This window comes from Stegostoma tigrinum, chromosome 4 (assembly GCF_030684315.1).
Source record: "Stegostoma tigrinum isolate sSteTig4 chromosome 4, sSteTig4.hap1, whole genome shotgun sequence".
Classification (NCBI taxonomy): domain Eukaryota; kingdom Metazoa; phylum Chordata; class Chondrichthyes; order Orectolobiformes; family Stegostomatidae; genus Stegostoma; species Stegostoma tigrinum.
In genome coordinates, this window is record NC_081357.1 from 111,328,576 (window position 1) to 111,350,251 (window position 21,676).

The window sequence follows — 21,676 nt, forward strand, 5'->3', positions numbered from 1 at the left end:
AAAAACATGGACATCTGGGATTTCCAGGAGTGTATTGTCTCATCTCAGGACCAAATGCGGCAGAGATGAAGGAATTGGGAATAGGGGATGGCCTTTTTGCAGGAAATTGGGTGAGAGGAGGTGTACTCTAGGTAGCTGTGCGAGTCTGTAGGCTTGAAATGGATACCGATTTCCAGGTGGTTGCCAGAGATGGAAATAGAGAGGTCCAGGAAGGAGAGAGAGGTATCGGAGATGGTCCAGTTGAACTTAAGGTTCGGGTGGAAGGTGTTAGTGGAGTGGATGAACTCTTTGAGCTCCTCGTGGGAGTACGAGGCAGCGCCGATACAATCATTGATGCAGCGGAGGAAGAGGTGGGGGATAGGGCCACTGTAGCTTTGGAAGAAGGATTGTTTGAGGAAGGACAGGTTAGGGAGGCGGGGACAGGGAGGTGCAGTCATTTATCATGAACCGAGTGTAGGTGTTCAACAAAGCGGTCTTCTGAAGAGGGGTCCAGATCCGAAATGTCAGCTTTCCTGCTCCTCTGATGCCGCTTGGCCTGTTGTGTTCATCCAGCTCTACACCTTGTTATCTCGCATTGAGATCTGGCTTTGGTCACACTTTTTACTGCCCCTCGTAACCATTGGTTGCCTGGATTATTGGCATAACATCAGCACAACCTGACTGGAATTGAATCAAATAATACTAAACATTGTGAAATTGCTAATTTAAATGAGTTGCCTTTGTGGCCAGTGTCCTGTTGAGTGATTTTATTTCAGTTTTCCAGCATCCATAGTATTTTCCAATATGCAGCTTGCTTGATATTATGCTGACTCAAGGTCTATTCATACACCTACACAATTGACTACACGCCTTCTCAGGATTGAGTCATAGAGATGTACGCCATGGAAACTGACCCTTTGGTCCAACTTGTCCTTGCCAACCAGATGTCCTAAGTAAATCTAGTCGCATTTGCCAACTTTTGGCCCACATCTGTCTGAACCCTTCCTATTCGTATACCCATCCAGGTGCCTTTTAATTGTTGTAATTGTACCAACCTCCACCACTTTCTCTGGGAGCTTATTCCTTATTTGTACCACCCTCTGCATGAAAAAGTTGCCCCTTAGGTCCCTTTTATAACTTTCCCCTCTGACCTTTATGGTGACTTTCCACTGATTACACCTGTAGTATTACCCTGATTGCCACTTTTGACACCTCATGGTATCTACCATACATGACACAGGGTAAAGGTTGTTTATCATAGTTCATTGCCACCAGTCACCTGTGTTCTGTACTCTGTTCAGAGCCTATCTAATTATCAGTGACAGACCATTGGTGACTCTAAAGAGTACTTGTCTTAGTTAACAAGTGTTGAGTACAGTTAACATTACTGGTCAGGCATAATTATTAAGGTCTCTTGGGAGCTGCACAGCATACATCTCATTCCAGAAAACACTCATGTATAATTCCTTTTTTCCTCCCAAAGACTGTATTTGACATCATCATATTGAATGGACCTAATACAACTTCACCATTAATTCTTTTGTAACCATTGTCTTATTAAATTACACCCATTTGTCGGTTTTCATGACCCACTTGGGCCCAGATATAATCTCTTAAGTCATATCATCCAGTAATCACCTCTACTTGCACTCAATTAAAGTTCTACCTGTTGTTTTTCTCCTGCTGCCGTTGTATTTATTTAAACTGGGCTAAATGTAAACAACTGTGGCTGAACGAGACATCAATGTGACACTGTATGAATCGCCAGTTGGCAACTGATTGTACTAAGAGCAGATCAAATCAAATCAATGCAAGCTAATTGAAAATTAAAACATGGACATTAAATTTATTTGTTGAAGGTCGACTTACTTCCTGGCAACCCCACCCAGCTTTGTAACAACTGATGATTATGGTCCTAGTAAAAATTGTAATCAGTAACCATAAAGGCTTATTGATAATCTTTTTATATGTAGCACGCAGAAAACACAAAACATTCTCAAGCTTAAACTCAATATGTCTGGGCATTGCAAATATTTATGCATCACCACGTGTTAACTATGAAACTTGAAAAGTACGCAAGGAATAACTTGTTCCATACGACATCTGAATCAGCAAAAAAATTCTATACTACTACCCTAAAGCCTACTCAAAAATATGATGCCAAGCTAAAAAGAAGCAATTACAAAGGAAACACCAGCTTGTTCAGAGTTGGGATTTAAATTCAATCTTAGAGGATGAGATGGAAGTGCTGAATTTAATGGAGAAATTTACAGTAGGCTGGGTAGGCAGTGCATGACAGGACTGCCAAATAAAAGGTGAAAGGAAGGAATGATGCACAAGAGACTGGAATTAGAGTTGCACATGGCATTTGTAATCTGGAGAATGTCGCAGAGATAAGGAGGGACAATCAGTTCAGAGGATAGATCAAGCATGAAAACAATAACTTTAAACATTAAGTGTCGAGAAAGGCCAATGGGATGTTATAAAAGAAGCTTATGGAATTCAGTGCTGGATTGGATACGGATACATAAAAACTGAAATTTATGGACAATGGAAGACTGACTATAAAAACAATGAAACTCTCAGGAACTCAAAACATCATAATCTCCATTGGCTTCTGCAAAATTCTTCAGATTGTGAACCCAAAGCATAATCAGGAATGCATTCCCACTGAGATGGCTGACTGTTCTGGCAGAGGGTGCGGTGGAATGACATGACAATGAATTACCTGACTGTTTTGTGTCATCATCTTCAGAGAAGGAGCACTGGTTTTCAGTAGACTATAGACAACATACCTCCTGATTGCAAAGATAGTAATGTAAAATGCAAAGAATTAGCTATGGGTAACGTGCACCCTATTTCCCAGTGGAGTTTAATGCATGTCCAGTTCTTGAAACCAGGTTGATGACATTCTCAATCTGTAGTCTTGAAATTATGGCCTCATTGTCCACAACTAAGCATTTGCCCTGCTCTTTGACCAGTTTGACAGCGAGTTGTTCAGTATGAGTCCATGTGCAAATGCAAGAGAAGGTAACACCATTGTTTGTGCAGCCTGAGGTTACACACTCTTTTGTCCTACAGGTTGATAGAAGGTCTAGATATCATTCTCAATAAACAGCAAACCTCTTTTCAAGTATAGAAGTTTGACAGCTAATGTCATTGCTCTAGTAAATGTCACCCACAAGCACTTATTTGAAACTTTAATCATGGGAATTGGGCATCGCAGACTGGCCAGCATTTATTGCCTCTCTGAGGTTGCACTTGGTGGTGCTGAGTTGCCTCCTTGAATAGTTCACAGTCCACATTCTGTAGTTTGAACCTCAATGCCCTTAGGGATGAAATTTTGACAACTTTCACTGCATAAACAGGCACACAAATATGAAGACCACATATTCAATCTGACGCTGAAGCCTAGAACCCAGTGCCTGCCTGGCTATCACCCTGTTTAGCCTTTTTCTGAAGAAGGGTCCAGATCTGAAACGTTAACTTTCCTGCTCCTCTGATGCTGCCTGGCCTGCTGTGTTCATCCAGCTCTACACTTTGTTATCTATATTTTACATAAATATATTGTTGATGCCACCATGAATGCCAGTGACTACACAATACCACTTACTTTGCGGAGTGTAAAAGTTTATTGATCACCACTTGTAAGTTTACCTCCAAGACAGTCACCATCCCAAATTGGTAATATATCACTGTTCATTCAGTGTCACTGGGTCAAAATCCTGGGACTCACTTCCTAACAGTATTGTAGGTGTATTGACACCAAGTGGACTGCAGCAGTTCAACGAGATGACTCAGGACAAACTTCTGAATGGAATAGAAACAGCCAACTATTACTGACATGCATGAGCCCGAACTCTGTACGTAAGATCATAGAATATGTTGAACACTCCCTGTTCCATGTCTATTAGGTCCCCCATTTTTCCATTACACTGCTACCAGTACTGGATCTGGTTCAAGCTCTAATCTAGAGAACTTTCTCCCAGTTTCTCTCCCTGTACATTTGCTGATAATACTACAGCCCAAGCGAGATCTTCCAAAACTGATTCTTTTTATCTGCTGTGCAGATATTCCTACACCATGCCATGTCTGACAAGATTTTCCATCAAATTCATACCATTTCTGATTTGTCTGACCTCATGCTTTGTTCCTCTCAGAACTGTAAATGAGTCATAGATGTCATCACTACAGAAAAAGGCCCTCCAGTCCTTCAAGTCTACAACAGTCAAAACAGCACCAAACTATTCTAATCCCATTTTCCAGGACTTGGCCCATAGCCTTGTCAAAGGTGATAATTGGCATTATCTTTCACTCATTAGCTTTTGGATTTGACAAATCACCTTCTGCCACTTAGAACATGTGCACACTGTTTAACCATTTCTGCTCTCATAATTCCTCTTCTAGAAACCCCCAAATCTGTTGTTCTTCCCCTGACAATTTCATATAAAAGGGAGAAATGCAGCACTTGCCCATTCACCAGATACCTTATGAATGTGCAACACCTCAAATACTCCTTTCATATGAAGCTATAATTTTTTATTTTTTTAACCCAGTATGCTTCGATCCAGTTTTCATAATGTGCTCACAACACTAAGGAGAACATCTGCAAACTCAACCTGAAAATCTCTATCGCTGGATTACCTCAATTTGTTATCCAATTTCAAATTCATCCTCCTCTTGGTCAGTTTCCACCATGGCTCTTGTAACTGCAAACATAGGTTTTGCATCACTGCACAAGAGTGGCAGAGTGCAAAGATCTTGTTTCTCTGGCTTGTATTCCTTTGGGGAGACAATGCTTTTTTTGTCAAAATTATTCTCTCACATCATCCCTTGCATCGTATATTTCCTCTTTCAATCTCAAATTCTCTGCTTGTAATTCATTGTCTTGTTCTAATATTTTCTCTGTCTGTTTTAATTCTGTAGCATGTAGCAGTACACTCTGCTATTTCCTTAATTTAATGTATAAATTGTCAGTTTCCTTTTATAAATTTGTAATTTGTTCCCCAAACTCCATATATTTTCTATTTATTTGCAAGGTGCATACATGGAAACTGTATGCCAGTTTATTCCCTTTTTTTATTTTAGTGTTGCCCTTCTGAACCTCCTTTGATAGACTAGAAAGTCTGTCAAAAATAGAATCCTAATCTCCATTGCAATCTTCCAAAATTCCTAATACATCATTTGCTCCAAATGCCAGTTTTCACAATCAAACATCCTAGCAACTGTTGCTTAGCAAATGCAAAAGCTATTGGGTTACTTAAGAATTACTCAACACGCATTCAACTACAATCCAAACTGCGACTTTGATGCTTCCCAAACTTAAAGCCAACTAAACCATGAATTCTGAGAACTACCTTGGCCATGACAACAATTTTTGATTTTAGAGGGTGCGTGATCAGTTACTTAATATAGGCAATCGATAATTTCTAGCAATTTTCTGATAATTTATTGAGAAACAGCATAGAGAGAGAGAGAGAGAGAGAGACCAAAATCTGTATTCCAGGTGTGTGTGTGTGTGTGTGTGTGTGTGTGTCCCATAGGAGTTGAGAATGTCATGTTGTGGTTGTACAGGTCATTGGTTAGGCCACTTTTGGGATACTGTGTGCAATTCTAGTCTCCTTACTATTGGAAACATGTTGGTAAATTTGAAAGAATTCCGGAAAAGTTTACAAAGATGTTGCCAGGGTTGGACCTTCTGAGTGACAGGGAGAGGCTGAATAGGATGAGGCTGTTCTCCCTGGAGCATTGGAGGTTGAGAGGTGACTTTACAAAGCTTTATTAAATCATGAGCGGCATGGATAGAGTGAATAGACAAGTTCTTTTTCCCAGGGTAGGGGAGTCCAAAATTAGAAGGCATTGGTTTAAGGTGAGGGGGAAAGATTTACAAGGGACCTAAGGGGCAATTTTTTTACACAGAGTGTAGTGCGTTAATGTAATAAGCTGCTAGAGGAAGTGGTGGAGCCTGGTACAGTCACAGTATTTAAAAGATATGTGGATGGGTACTTGAATAGGAAGGGTTTAGAGGGATATGGGCCGAATGCTACCAAATGGAACTAGATCAAAAACCAAAAGAGTGGGTGGACGCTGTAAATCAGGAACAAAAACAGAAGTTGCTGAAAAGGTTCAATAGGTCTGGCAGCAGCGTGAAGGAAAAAAATCAGAGTTTACGTTTCGGGTCCAGTGACCCTTCCTCGGGGACTTATACCAGGTTGGCATGGACAAGTTGGACAGAAGGGTCTGTTTTGATGCTGTACAACTCTATAATTCACTGTGTGCGAGTTGGTGTGGTGTCAGTGTGACTTGTTTAGTGGTAGAAGAAGACAGAATCAGCCTGGACCCTGGACAGTAAGTGAATAACATTGTATTTCTTCTCCTGCGCACTCCGGATGAAGTGATGCAAAAGGTCAGCAGTGGGTACCCGGTTACCATGGTAACAGTGCAAAAACAGGCATTGAGTCCCAAACATCTTCCCTCACTCGACGGAAGGGGCGGGGCGTCCGGCTGCAGACAAAGTCTCGCGAGGCTTCATGCCCCCTCCCTCTCTCTTTCTCGGCCGCTCTCTCAGGTCAGTAATGGGCGCGTTCGTGCTCCCCGTTCCTCGTCTCGAATAACGCTGCCGATCCGCTCGATATGGGCGGGCGAGACGTGGCGAGCGGCTGGTGGCCGTGAGATGGCTCAGATGCGAGCGCTCGTGCGGCCGGATGGCAGGAGCCGAGGTGGGGTTTAATGACACACCGGCGCGGCCCAGTGAGGGGAAGAGAGAAAGATGGAGGCCGGTGGTTTCTCGGCGGCCGGACTGAGCGTGCGCGAGACGGGCCGCGATTTCCCCGGACCCACGTTTCATTCTGCCCCGGAGGCCAGGCTAGGCGCGCGGTCCGCATTCCCCGGGACCACGTTCCATCCTACCCTCGAGGGCAGGCCAGGCGCGCGGTCCCCAATCCCCGGGCCCGTGTTTCATCCTACCCGCGAGGGCAGGTCGAGCGCGCGACTCTCCATTCCCCGGGCCCACGTTCCAGCCTGCGGTCCCACTCCCTACCTCCAGACCCTTGCCCTTTGTCGCCTGATATTCGGGACGTGGACCTCCCTTCTGCTAACGTGGTTCGGCGGGCCTTCAGTTTGATTTCCCTTCTCCCCTGCGTCCCCGATCGGTTTTGCGCTCTGAGTTTCTTGCTTCTGGTCTGTAAGTGCCCCTTAATCATTGAAACTGATTTTTTTCGCCCCTCTGTTCCTCATCAGAGACAGGCCATGTTTAGCAGCAGCGCCAAAATCGTGAAGCCGAATGGCGAAAAGCCAGACGAGTTCGAGTCTGGCATTTCCCAGGTAAGTCTCTGCGTTATTTGCAAGATCTCTTGAACGCCTTTGCTAGATGTTAAACCAAAATTAACATTTGAATTACTTAACTCAGACAAGCACTGAATCATTTGCAGTACAAATGAGAGTTCATAGTTTAAACTGTGCAATAGTCATTCAGCCCATAGCCGTGGATAGAGTTTGTGCCCTTTATCCAAGTTACCCTTCAAGTGTATCTCTGATCTTCTGTTGAAATGATTATTTTTGTGTTCCCACTTCCAAGACATTATGACTCCTGTAAGAATTTTCTCGAATCCTCCCTGTGTTTGGTGCTCAAAATGTTAAATGTGTGTCTCCTAAGATCTTGTGGCATCAGCTGATGGAAATAGATTTTTCTTGACATTACATAAGCCTGTTAATGTTGCACACTTCCTATTAAATCTCTTCTCTGCCATCTTTGCTCCAAATCAGCTGATAGTTGGCAGCCTTTTGGTCTGCATGGCTGTACAGTTGTAAGTTTCTTTTAGACTTTACAGTCAAGACTGTGTTTTGCTAACTGCAAATGTCTTTAATAGTATTTCACTTTTTTATTTTAGGCTCTTCTGGAGTTAGAAATGAATTCTGACCTGAAGGCTCAGTTACGAGAGCTGCACATTACAGCTGCTAAAGTGAGTTTTTTCTTCTAAAACAAAGTCATAGTCATATAAGTGTGGAAACAGACCCTTCAATCCAACATGTCTGTGCTGAACATGTTTCCTAAACTAAAGTCCCGTTTACTTGCTTTTGGCCTATATCCCTCAAAACCTTACCTATTCATATACTTGCCCAAATATATATTGTACTTACCTCATCACTTCCTCTGGCAATTTGTTTAATATACATGGCACCTGTCTTTTTTATGTAAAAGGGGAAAGGAGAATATAATATTCATATACAGTTATTTCAAGACTTCAAAATCCAGATGTGGAAACCTAATCAGTGAATTACATCTTTGCTATCCCTCTCCTTTATTACTTTTTATATGGGATTGGTAACTGATTATAATTGTACTAAAACTGCAAAAGGTGAATTAAATTTATTGGTAATGATTCACATCTTTTCCCCTTGCTTTTGTTCATCTTCCTGGACATGACTGTTCCTTATGGGTTTGTGGTTCTCCAGTTGTTTGCCCTCTAATAGCCAAATGAGGTTGGAAAGTTTAATGCTGACTGATTAAATGAACACTTGGGTACAGGATTTTGTTGGGGTTGAGGTTTAGACCACTGAGATGCCTGTAAATAAGAGTTAATAGTGCTGCTATTGTAAGTTACAGATTGTCGTAGAGGTACTCGTAAGACTGGGTGGATGTTAAAATTGTTATACATTTCAACTACTTTATCATCAATACGTTTTAAGGGGATGCTAAACAAAATTCAAGAGAAATGAGCCAGGTCATTAAAATGATGTTAAAAATCAAATTAGAAATAATGCCACATTTGTCCAAGTCAGCAAAATTGGTCTGTATGAAACATGCAGTACGATTGAGAGAATTTTTTTTAAGCCAGCAACGATCTTGGATGACTATCTCGAAATAAACAAATATTCTCACATTCTTTGTGGATTTGGTGTTTGTGTTTAGTACCAACGGTTAAGTTAGTGACTTTGGCGATAGATTTGTCCTGGGATCCAATTTGATTCATTACAATCTTATGTACCCAAGTCCAGTGAAAAGGTTTGTTTTGCATGCAGTACAAACAGATCAGACCATACAAATGGCATTCAGATAATAGGACCAGAGCAAAGAATACAGTGTGATCAGAGATAGTGGGAACTGCAGATGCTGGAGAATCCAAGATAATAAAATGTGAAGCTGGATGAACACAGCAGGCCAAGCAGCATCTCGGGAGCACAAAAAGTGACGTTTCGGGCCTCGACCCTTCTTCAGAGGCTCTAAATAGAAAACTGAAGCTTGAACATTAAGAAAATCTCTTGATGCTATGTTTTGTCCACCTGTCAGTGTGCCTGCTGGATAAGGCACTGGCCTCCAAAGTCAGGGATTGTGGGTTCAAATCCCATCTAGGGTGTCTGATTTTGGGCAGCACAGTGGCTCAGTGGATAGCACTGCTGCCTTGTGGCAGCAGAGACCTGGGTTCGAATCCACTGTCTGACATCTGTCTGTGTGGAGTTTGCACATTCTTCCCATGTCTGTGTGGGTTTCCTCCGGGTGCTCCAGTTTCCTCCTGCTGTCCAAAGATGTGCAGGCTAGGTGGATTGGCCATGCTAAATTGCCCCAAGTGTTTAGGAATGTGTAGATTATGGCAGTGGGTCTGGGTGGGATGCTGTGAGAGTTGGTGTGGACTTGTTGGGTCAAAGGGCCTGTTTGCACACTGTAGGGAATCTGAGCTCCAGAACCATAAAACAAACATAGGAGTGGAAGTAAGGCCATTCAGCCCATCGAGTCCACTACACCATTTAATCATGGCTGATGGGCATTTCAACTCCATTTACCTGCATTCTCTCCGTAGCCCTTAATTCCTTGCGAGATCAAGAATTTATCAATCTTTGCCTTGAAGACATTTAATGTTCCGGCCTCCACTGTGCTCCATGGCAGTGAATTCCACAGGTCGACCACAGAAATGTCTCGTTTTCCATTCTAAATTGACCCCCTATAATTCTAAGGCTGTGCCCACGGGTCCTTGTCTCCTTGTCTAATGAAAACACCTTCCCAGCATCCACCCTTTTTTTTAAAAAAAAGGACCGTGAGTGATAGAAAATAAAGGCCTTCGAAATATAGTTGCTAAAATGTAATTTTACTCTGATCAATGAAGAGGAGCTTGAATCTACAAGAAGTTATATCCAGAAAAGATAATGTCAATGTTTCAGCCACCTGATCCAAACTCAAAAAATGAAATTGTGCATTGCTTTTTTTAATGTAAACTTGGTTGTATTAGTTTTTTCTTTAGAAAGAGTTCCATTTAGCGTATTTTTTAAAACAGACTATGCACTTCTAGGAAAATATTTTGATCGTGAATGATTTGCTTAAAAGGGGTTGGTACCTTTGTTTTTACCGCTTTGCTTTTTAATGTTTCTTTTTAACTAGGAAATTGAAGTTGGCAGTGGCAGAAAAGCAATCATTATCTTCGTGCCAGTACCCCAACTGAAGTCTTTTCAGAAGATCCAAGTACGGCTAGTGCGAGAGCTTGAAAAAAAGTTTAGTGGTAAACACGTTGTCTTCATTGCACAGGTAATGTCAAATTTTGAACTTGTTGTAAAGTTCAGCCTGTAGTACCGTTCTAACTTTTCCTGTGTGAACTTATTAAAATATTTTTCTTTACAGAGGAGAATTTTGCCAAAGCCAACTAGGAAAAGTAGAAACAAGAACAAACAGAAGCGTCCCAGAAGGTAAATATCTTTTTTTTTAATAAAACACTGAGCAGTTCAGCAGAAATGATGTTTGGTACATCACTTGTTATAACATGATAGATGGTGGGGAAATCTGATTTGGAAAGCTGGGTAAAACACAAGTGCAGTTTGTTTTCCTGAGAAGCATGTCCGGGTGGATGTAATCAAATGGGTTGAATTTGGGCACTGACTTCCTAAGGAGTTGTAAAATTGGTATTGTGGAACATGTGGCTATGGTTTTGCGTTTTAGATCTAACACTTCACTTTTTTTGTCTAAATGTAGAAGTTTAGTTTGAAGCAATGATTTGGCTTGTGAAAGTGGGACTAGTTAAAGACTTGTTTGAAAGACAAAACAAACAATGGGCAGAACACAAAGTTATAGTCAAGTTGTGTAGTGAATTTTTAAAGTTAAAATATAAAGATTATTAGCGGGTTGACATTAGGGAGTGTTTTGGAAAACAGCGAAGGGACACCAAAAACTAAATATGGATCAAAAAATGTGGGACATTAAAGCAATTAGCTGGAATGTAATTGTAGACTGAGAGCTTTCCCAAATATGAAAGGAAGGGTAGCTAAAATAAACATTGATTCCTTGGAAGTAGAGGCAAAAGTAGCAGTTATTATGGGCATAAGGAAATGGCTGACCTTAAGCAAATGTTTTGTACCTGTTGTCAGAGAAGGCACAAGTTGCATCCAGCAAGAGGTTAACCTGATATTTTAAAATGTTAATTAAAAATTTTGCAAGAAATCATTCCAGAATCTAAATTTTGGAAGAAGAACACCAATTGTTGACCATGTCTGTAGTCACCTTCAACACTGTAAGGTAGATCATCAGGTCTTAGGAGCTTATCAACTTGACTCCCATTAATTTCTCCAGAACAACCTTTGTACTAATACGGACTTCTTTGAAGTCCTCATTCTACTTGGTGAGTTAATCTTATTTTTCAGATTTTTTTTTTTGTATCTTCCTCAGTCATCTTCCTAATCATCTAGCTCTTGTTTCTCTGTTCCCTATTTTAATTTCTCTTAATTCTCCTTCCAATTAGCCCACATTTGTCTTAGCTAAGCATTCTCTTTATACATACCCCTTTTATAGTCCATTTTGTTTTGTTGCTAGATTGAACTTGTATTCTATGCATCCTTTCCTTTTCCGTTTCTTGGTTCCCTTAGCTGTTATCTGTTAACTTTGCAATCATCAGATTTATTGCTGTTTCCTGCCATTTTAAAGTTTGCCCATTTCCTATGTACAGTCAATCTTTCTAATGTACTTTCCTGATCTAGTTTAGCGAAGTTGTGCCTCATTCTTTAATCATTTCCCTTGGTCAGACTTAACACCCTTGCTGCAGAATAAACTAACTCCCTTTCAAATGTAATGTAATGTAAAATTTTATCACATTGTGGTCATTCATCCCTAAAGGTTATTTTAGAACAAATTATTAATTTGCAGTTTTCATTACATAATACTAGATCTAAAATAGCCTGACCCCTAGCTTTTGAAGTTGCTGCTCTGGAAAACCATTCCTAAGGTACTCCAGAATCTTGTTGTCACAAGTCTAGTGCACTTCTGTATCCAGTCAATATACAGATTAAAGTCACCCATGATAACTGGAATAAGTGCTTCATGCTTTGCTCCTCCTAATTTTGTTTCACTGCTCATATTACCACTACAGTGTGGCTGTTAATTAACAATTTATGCTGCCTCTTAGTGTTTTAATTCCATCTGAACAGATTCTGCAAGTTCTTCTTTCTGATCTGAGGTCCTTCCTTATGAATATACTGATCCCATGTAGTACTATCAGTACAATTCCTTTTCCTTTCTTCAAAGGGTCATACTGCACTCGGTGTTGCCTGCTTCTCTTTCCACAAATGCTACTGAATTTTTCCAATACTTTCTATTGTTTGTTCAGCTTTCCAGCCTCAAGTATTTTGCTTGTCGTTTTCTTCCCCACTTGTTCTCTTCTAAATGCAGAATATTAATGAATATTCTGTTCCCATTTGTGGTGAACATGTAGCCATGTTTCTATAAAGGTAACTGTATTGTAACCATCTACCTGTACTTATACCGTTACACCATCTTCCTTGTTGCAAATGTTGCGTGCGTTCAGGTGGAGTGCTGTTATTTTTATCTTGTTGCTAGCATTTGGCTTTCGTAGCATACTTGAAACTTGCTTTGACTCCCTTACAGCTTTTCTTCAACTTTACTCCCTTCCAATTTGGGTTACCCCTCCGGTTCCTGGCCCTTGACAAGCTAATTTAAACCAACCCTAGTAGTAAATCTCCCTGCAAAAATATCAGTCCCAGTCCTCTTAAAATGTAACTCGCCCAGTTTGTCCATGTCCCTATGTCTTAAATGTGGTGCTTGCCCTCCCTTCTACACCAATTCTCCAGTCCCAGTCAGTTCTCCACTGTTGTACTAACTAGCGTGTGACATTGGGAATAATCCTGCATTTACTGCTCCTTAAGTTGTGCTTTGTAATTTCCTCCCTAACTGCCTGAACTCTGCTGTCATAACTCGTTCCTGATCCTAACTATGCCCTTGTCAATCTGGGCCATGACTTCTGGGATTTCCTACTCCCTGAGAAGGACATTCTACTGCCACTCAACATCATCCATGACCTTTGAACCTAGAGTCGGATTTTTATACTGTAGAAGTGTGTGTTTGAGCCCTGACTACAAAACACCCTTCTATCCAATCCTTTACTCCCATATGCTGAAACAGCTTAGACAGCCCTGACACTGTGGACAGGTTAGTGGCTGCACTCTACTGAGGAACTGTTATCATCACTAGTTTCCAGAATGACATACTGCTTGGCAAGTTACAGGGAAAAAAAGGACAGGTCCACAGGATAAGATGCTGAACTGGTCCGCGGCCAATTTTGGGGCCATTAGGCAGGCTGTAGCAGAGGTAGCTTGAGTGAGTCTGTTTGAAGGAAAACAAACGACTGGCAAATGGGGGTACTTTTAAAAGTATGATATCAAGAGTACAGGAACAGTATTCCTCTATTAGGGTCAAAGAAAAAGCCTGTAGGTTTAGGGATCCATGGCTGACAAGGGTTGTTGAAGCTCTCTTCTGGAAGAAAGAAGACATACGTTGGGTTTAAGCTGTCAGGCTCAAGTGAATCCCTAGATGACTAAAAAGTGTAGGAGCATACTTAGGGAATGAGAAGAGCAAAAAAGAGGGTAAGAGATGGATCTAGCAGAGAAGGTTAAAGATAACCCCAAGAGGTTCTGTTGCTATATGAAGAGTAAAAGGGTCTCGGGAGAGAATAGGTCCCCTTTAAAGACCAGCAAGGCCGTCTTTGTGGAGCCACATGAGGTGGAGAATTTTAATGAACATTTCTCCTCAGAATTCATAATTCTCACCTCAGCAAATAATGAGGGAATAAGGGAAACAAGTGGGGATGTTTTGGACCACGTGCATATTACCAGACAAGAGGCGTTTGCAGCCTTAAAGTGCATTAAGGTGGATGAATCCCCCTGAGCCTGATCAAGTTCATCCTTGGATGATATGGGAGGCTAGGGAAGAAATTTCAGAGGACCTTGCAAAGATTTTTGCTTCATCTTTAGCCTCTAGTGAAGTTCAAGAGACTAGAGGGTGGCAAATGTTTTTCTATTGTTTAAAAAAGGTAGCTAAGCCAAGCCAGGAAACGACAGACCAGTGAGCCTGACGTCAGTGGTAAACTAGTTATTGGAGAGGATTCTGAGGGACAGGATCAACCAGCATTTGGACAGTCAAGATCTGATTAGGGATAGTCAACATGGGTTTGTGCATGGGAGGCCACATCTGACAAATCTTTTGAGTTTGTTGAAGAGGTAACCAAGAAGTTAGATGAGCGTAGGGCAGTGGATGTTGTCTGTATGGACCTGAATAGCAGACTAGTCACAAGTTATGAGAGTTCCAGGGAGAGCAAGCTGATTGGATTCAAAATTAGCTTGATGGTTGAAGGTTGTTCTTGGACTGGAGGCTTGTGATAGTGGTGTGCCACACGGGTTGGTGCCTACGACCTTTGGTATTTGTTATTTACATAAATGACTGGATGTGGATTTACGAGGCATGATTCGTAAAGTTTGCTGATACACAGTTAGGAAGTATAGTTGATAGTGAAGGTTATCAAAAATTTGAGGGATCTTGTTCAGATGGGGAAGTGGTCTGAGGATTGGCAAATGCAGTTCAGTGTGACGTGTTGCACTTTGGAAAGTCAAACTAAGGTAGGACTTCTGCAGTGAATGGTAAGGTCATGAATGTTGTGGAACAGAACATAGTTTTTTTGAAAGTGATGTCATAGGTAGGCAGGGTGGTGAAGAAGAATTTTAACATGATGGACTTCATGGGTTGAGGCATTGAGTGTAGGAGTTGGGATGTTATGTTACAGTTGTATAAGTTGTTGGTGAGGCTGCACATGTGTATAGTTTTGGTCGTCCTGTTACAAGAAAGGCATAGTTAAACTGGAAAATGTGCAAAGAAGACTTAGAACAATGTTGCCAGCACTAGTAGGCTTGAGTTATAGGGAGAGGTTGCCAGGATAAACCTTTATTCCTTGGAATGTAGTTGAATGAGGGGTGACCTTATTGAGGTATATAAAATCATGAGGGGCATAGATAGGATGAATGCACATAATCTTTTTCCTTGGCATGGGGAATTGAAGACTGGAAGGGTAGGTTTAAAGGGAGAGAGGACAGAGTTAAGAATGAGCTGAGAGGCAACTTCTTCATACAGTGGTGCATATATGTAATGAGCTGCCAGAGAAACTGGTTGAGGCAAGTACAGTAGCAACATCTTTAAAAAAAAAAGGGAGGTGTTTAGAGGGATATGGACCGAATACGGGCAGTTGCAACTAGCTGAGAGGGCACCATGGTCAGCTTGGACCTGCTTCTGTGTTGTATTCCTATATGACCCTATGTGTGTTTTGCCCCCACCCCACTCTATGTTCCTATGTCTTCTATCTACATAAAACAGTAACTACAGCCATTGCTCAAGTTTTGAAACCCAAAGCTTAAGCTGTGTAACCCTTGACACTTACCACAGATGTTTGTCTGGCACAAGTGGTACAACCATGATTTCACACACCCCAGGATGCACACTCCAGTTGTCCTTGCTGGCTTGCCATTCTGTAGCTGTGCAAATTATTTGTCACTCTTGTAATAAACTTGTTATGAAAGCTTATTTTTAAACTTCATTTTACCTGACTTATTCCTTCATCTTTTGATTGGGGATAGTCAGCTGTTGGCTTTCCACAATGCACAGTCTCCAGAAAAGTGTTCATACATTTAATTTCATTACTATGATGCAAGGTTTGTGATTTGTAAATATTGTAATATTATTTGTTTGTCTTTGAATTCTCAAACTTTGATCTAGTGGTATAAATTTTCTGTATCTGAATGTGTTTAATTGTAAACTTGTACATGTTTCTTTTGCTTTGTTGACTTCTATCAAGACTGTTTGTTTGGAAATTTCCTGGTTTTTCTTTAGATTGAGAGAGTTTATAAGCAACTAGTGTAAAGAGTGTCTCCGAGATGATAGGAACCTGAGAATCTGAGATAACAGGGTGTAGAGCTGGATGAACACAGCAGGCCAAGCAGCATCGGAGGAGCAGGAAAGCTGACGTTTTGGGCCTAGCCCCTCCTTCAGAAATGAAGAAGATCTTTCTGAAGGGTCTAGGCCCAAAAAGTCAGCTTTCCTGCTCCTCTGCTGCTTGGCCTGCTGTGTTCATCCAGCTCTACACCTTGTTATCTCTAATGTAAAGAGTAGTGTTTTGAGTTTTTTTTCATACTGTAGATTTTGGATTTTTTTTGGTTGGAGGTGGAGGAATGTTCAGGGATGTTTACAATAACTACCTCTTTTTATTTTAAAAATGTTATCTTGGTGAGAGAAGTTTAGAAGTTGCAGACCAGAAACATTTGGCGAAAACTTGGAGTTATTTGAAGCAGAATAAGTCTAAGCTTAATGAACCTCATAGCAATTTATCTGAAATTTAAGATACATGATGATGGTTTTAGCATTTATTGGTATAGAACTGTCAAAATTAACGTAATATTAAACTTTAATGTTTTAGTTTTTTCCTTGTCAAATTTTTCGTATGCGTGTTAGTTTAAATTGAAGTCTTCAGTCCTCAAATTGACTGACTGTTTGTTTAATTACAAATATTCACTTTCAGCCGTACATTGACTGCAGTACATGATGCCATTCTGGAAGACTTGGTTTTCCCCAGTGAAATTGTGGGCAAGAGAATTCGTGTGAAACTGGATGGTACAAGGCTAATCAAAGTACATTTGGACAAGGCACAACAGAACAATGTAGAACACAAAGTGAGTTTCATTTCAAACCAGTAATGCAGATACACCATCTTAAGGTGCATTTGTATAATTCCTTATTTCCATTATTTATTAGGAATATTCTCAAGTTTTGACTTAATTTCCGGTGATCCCCTAATTAATATTTAGTGCATGCAATTCTGCTTTTATTACTGTTGAACCTATGCTTATTGAAACTTAATGTTTAATTTGCAAATTTTAAATATAGATAAGCAAGGGTTGGATTCTCTGAACAGTTGTGTGCTATGTGTTTTCTGGAGTGTTGAGTACAATGATGGAATGGCCTTTTCCCACTATTGGGTATTTTGTGCCAGCTGTTGGATGCAATCCTGAATGCCCCTGAAACTAATCCTCTAAAAAGGAGGTGAATGATGTAAACTCCTCAGGTTTTTATAGTTAGTATGTACTGTACAATTTGAGAGATACCTGTTGCATGTCATTGAATGGTAAATGGTTCATAAATTTTAATAAATAAAACAAAGAGGATGTTGGAAATCTGAAAAGAAAACAAATAGCTGGAGAAACTCGAGATCTGGCAGCATCTGTGGACAGCAAGCTGTCGATGTTTTGAGTTGACTGATTCTTTAGAACTTCTGAAGAAGCATCACGAGTTGAAATGTTAACTTTTTAGGGGAGGTGTGGCCTAGTGGTGTTGTCACTAGACTGTAATTCAGAGTTCCGGGTAATGTTCTTGGGACCTGAGTTTGAATCTGTCATGACAGCTGTTGGAATTTGAATCCATTAGACTCTTAATTCTAGATTTTTCTTTTCTTTTTAATGGTGACCATGAAACCATTGCTGAATGGTGCATTCCATAAACCACGTTTGTATCTGGTGCACTAATGCCCTTTTAAAGAGGGAAACTGTCATTCTTGCCTTGCGAAGCCTGCATGTGACTCCAGGTCCACAGTAATGTGGTTAAATCTTAAAATTAGTGATAGGCAATAAATGCTGTAACATCCGCATTCTGTGAATGAATGAATAAAACATTTTCTTCACTTGCATTTCAGAAGACCAAAGCCACAAACTTTGCCTAGCCTACTGACTTTGTATAGCTTCTTTTTGTTTGATTCAGACCTAACAATGTCACACTCCACCTCTGTGTATTATGTTTCATATTTGATCTTTGTGTTGGCTTCCAACCACGAGCCTGTGCTCCCATACTGCAGTCCCCTCCCAAAAAAAACCCATGCCATTGTCATTACTTGTATCAAGTCCTGCTCAGCAGCCAGTCCTATGCTTGTGATATACATTTGGCTGTTAATGAGACATCGTGGTGATTTCAGATTCCTCAATGGCTTCAGGCCCTCAACTTATTTCTTCCAGCCTTAGTGTTTGGAATCCCTATCACCCTGGTATCCCTACCACTGCACCACAAGACCCCAGATGAAGTACCTTTAAATTAGATTAGATTCCCTACAGTTGTGGAAACAGGCCCTTCGGCCCAACAAGCCCACATCGCCCATTGATGCATCCCACCCAGACCCATCTCCCTATAACCCACACACCCCTTGAACACTATGGGCAATTTAGCATGGCCAATCCACCTAGCCTGCACATCTTTGTACTGTGGGAGGAAACCGGAGCACCTGGAGGAAACCCACACAGACATGGAGAATGTGCAAACTCCACAGTGACAGTCACCTCAGGCTGGAATCGAACCCAGGTCCCTGGTGCTGTTCGGGCTGCAGTGCTAACCACTGTGCCACCCTTCCTTTTGTGATGACACGGTTAGATATCATGGTGTTCCTGGTGGTTGAATCCAACTACTTGGGCCAAGTTAGGCAAATGTTTGGAAATGCTTAATTTGGCTGCAGAATCCTTAACAGCTGTTCTGTACACACAATAAGAAGTGTGTAATTCCTCATTTCTTGGGATGTGCTCTGCTGGATTTTTGAGCCAGTTTGCTAATGTATGCCCCATTTAACTAAGTTCAACCTGGCAAATTTGAGAGAAGAGCCTGGTTAGTATGTTGGTTGATCCATCATCTGTGAGTGCTATAATGTTAGGATGTGTCCAATCTCCGGCTGTTTGTAAGTTAAATTGGCTGATTTGTCAATGGCTAAAGTATTGTGGACTTGTCTTTCTCTAGTTTTATGAACAAGTATGCTTCAGTTGACTTGATCTGGAAGATGTTACTGCCTCCTTTTAAGTTACCTTGGCTGTGTCCTTGAACTACCACCCTCCGTTCCCAGACCAAGCTGGGGAACGACTAGCTGTAGTAAGCTAACCAACAACATGTAGCAAGTCCTCAAAGTGCCAACTAGAATTCTCTGGCTTTTCATTCCCTAAAGGGCATATCGCAATGTTACTGAGAGTATCTTTTTGTAAGTACTGCAGTTATTGTGTACTGGGACATGAGAAAAGGTTTCTGGAGGAAATTCATTCAGAACAATTCTTGTTATTATGTTTGTTTTTCACTAACTTGTTGGTTTGGAATCTGACATTCTGTTTTTCCCTCCCCAGGTGGATACATTTTCAGCTGTCTACAAGAAACTAACTGGCAAGGATGTTGTATATGAATTCCCGGAGTTCCAACTGTAAATTGTAAAGAATGGCCTGAATAAAAAAAATCAATACTGCCTTTGTGGTTGTGCTTGTGTGCCTTAATATTGCAGAGGTGTTTGGTTTCTCTCCTTAATTGAATCAATTTCAGTTCATTGTTGCATCTGGCTTTACTTTAAATCGTAGGAACACTTCCATCTTCATGTAACTAAAGTGATTGTGCTGCTGCAGTTAAATATCCAATCAGTTTTGAACCCCAGATTATGTTAATGGCAGGACATTTAGTGGTCATAATACACTTGAATGTTGGGGAGGTTAGTTGGAGTTTGTTGTTTGTCTCACTGGCACTTTGCTGGTTTTTCTTACCATGTATGTTCCTGCAGCTGGATGTCAAAACCCCTCTGGTTATGGAGCTGGACCTAATTTCTGAATTTAACTACCTCACTACTTAAAAGTATATTTCAAAGTGAGCAAGTATGAAAACTTGTGTAACTCCATTGTCAGACCTCATGAACTTAGCTGCTTAGCTCACTGAACTTAGTGCTTTTAGTGATGTAATGTTTCTGCGTTGCTTTTTGCACTCCGTTCCTTGAATCCAGGAATCAAATGTTTTATCTTTTGGTAAGCTAAATTTTCCATAGTTCCAGAGGACCCTAAGGCTTCTCATTATGGAGGAAAAAAATTACTGGTGTTGGTTTATCCTGAAAATCACCATTACCTTGGGTAAGTTTGAAAAGGCAGACCTTGGTGGAGATGTTTGCTGGTCAGCAACTGAACCATGTGTCTGTCACAAACGATCGGTGCAGCCAATTGAGCATTAGCTGTGTGGATAGTGCAAAGTTGCTGCAAGTGTAACGGGCACATTATAACAAGTTGAAACCCTATTTGGGTAAGTTAGGCAAGAATCTTCTTTCTCTTTTGCTTCCTTGCATGTGCTGTGTAAAAGATTGAGATGTTGATTAGAGTTGCCACTCTCCCATTTTAAGTTTAGCACATTGGTGGAGAGAGGATCTTGGATGCAATTAGATTATCTACCCACAGTAAATTTACCATGGAAAGCATGAGCTGAAAGGTCTCCAGGTTGATATGTGACCAGCAGACATTGTTTGTATATCATGGAATGTACTGTGACATAAATTATGCAAGGTGCATGACCCTGTAAAATCCGTTGCATTTTCAGTATCTTCTATTCTCAACTTCACCTTCCACACCAGCGCTTTATCCACTGGGGTTCTCAATCGTAACTGTTCCATTACCTGCACTTCTCCATTTGCTGTTAAAACTACATCTTAATAACCTAGAGATTTGACAGATTGCCCTCTGCAGTTTTCACCTTGAACACTCCTATGTCCCATCCCTGTCAGTTGCAACATTCCATAATGGACATTAACTCTGACTTATGGTCTAAAATGGGTAGATCATAAGACATAGGAGTGGAAGTAAGGCCATTTGGCCCATCAAGTCGACTCTGCCATTTAAATCATGGCTGATGGGCTCCACTTCCCTGCACTCTCCCCGTAGCCCTTGATTCCTTGTGAGATCAAGAATTTATCGATCTCTGCCTTGAAGCCATTTAATGTCCCGGCCTCCACTGCACTCTGTAGCAATGAATTCTACAGGCCCACCACTCTGGCTGAAGAAATTTCTGCTCATTTCCGTTTTAAATTTACCCCCTCTGCCCTTCCATTTTCATTGTTACTATTTAGAGCCTTGTTTCTAGGTGGAACAACGTTTCAGATGAGCATCAGTGAACTATACTCACAGCTTAATGTGGTCTTCCCTACAATGTGAAGCCCAAACTTTGTTATGCTGAACATGTCTGTTGTTCTGCAGATGGGAGCTTGAGCTTCCAGTCAGTTGCCATTTAAACTCCGCCTCCCATTTTGACCTCAATCCATTCTACTTGAAGTTGAGTGCACAGCATTTCAACTTGTAGACAATCTTGGGCAATTTCCACCCGTCTAGATTTACTGTTAAGATCAATCACCACCATTTTGTCAGCAGTTGCTGGTGGTAATTTTCAACATGTTCAGAGATGTGATTACACAGCTCTGGAGCAGGTGGTTCTTGAACCCCAGCCTCCTGGCTCGGAGGTAGCACCCTGCACTGTAACAGAAGAATTCTAGTGGGAGCTGAGAAGTATTTCCAAGTTTGTGAGCAAGTGAATTGGAAATCGCCATAATCTGAGGAGTGTAGGCTGCTCTCT

The 21,676-nt window shown here is 41.1% G+C and overlaps 1 protein-coding gene across 1 annotated transcript; it reads left to right on the plus strand.

Moving 5' to 3' along the window:
* Positions 1-6,517: 6,517 nt before the first annotated feature.
* On the plus strand, positions 6,518-19,549 carry rps7 (ribosomal protein S7). The gene is made up of 7 exons (XM_048531604.2): positions 6,518-6,547; positions 7,219-7,302; positions 7,869-7,940; positions 10,352-10,495; positions 10,589-10,653; positions 16,809-16,959; positions 19,432-19,549. Exons 2-7 carry the CDS (start codon positions 7,228-7,230, stop codon positions 19,507-19,509), a joined length of 585 nt encoding a protein of 194 aa, XP_048387561.1. The 5' UTR covers positions 6,518-6,547; positions 7,219-7,227; the 3' UTR covers positions 19,510-19,549.
* Positions 19,550-21,676: the final 2,127 nt, after the last annotated feature.

What these genes read in the sequence shown, in the direction of transcription:
- rps7 (XM_048531604.2), top strand. Translation starts at nt 7,228, where the DNA reads ATGTTTAGCAGCAGCGCCAAAATCGTGAAGCCGAATGGCGAAAAGCCA. An exon ending in AAACAGAAGCGTCCCAGAAG is followed by an intron (nt 10,654 to 16,808) that starts GTAAATATCTTT and finishes ATTCACTTTCAG; the next exon opens with CCGTACATTGACTGCAGTAC. An exon ending in AGAACAATGTAGAACACAAA is followed by an intron (nt 16,960 to 19,431) that starts GTGAGTTTCATT and finishes TTCCCTCCCCAG; the next exon opens with GTGGATACATTTTCAGCTGT.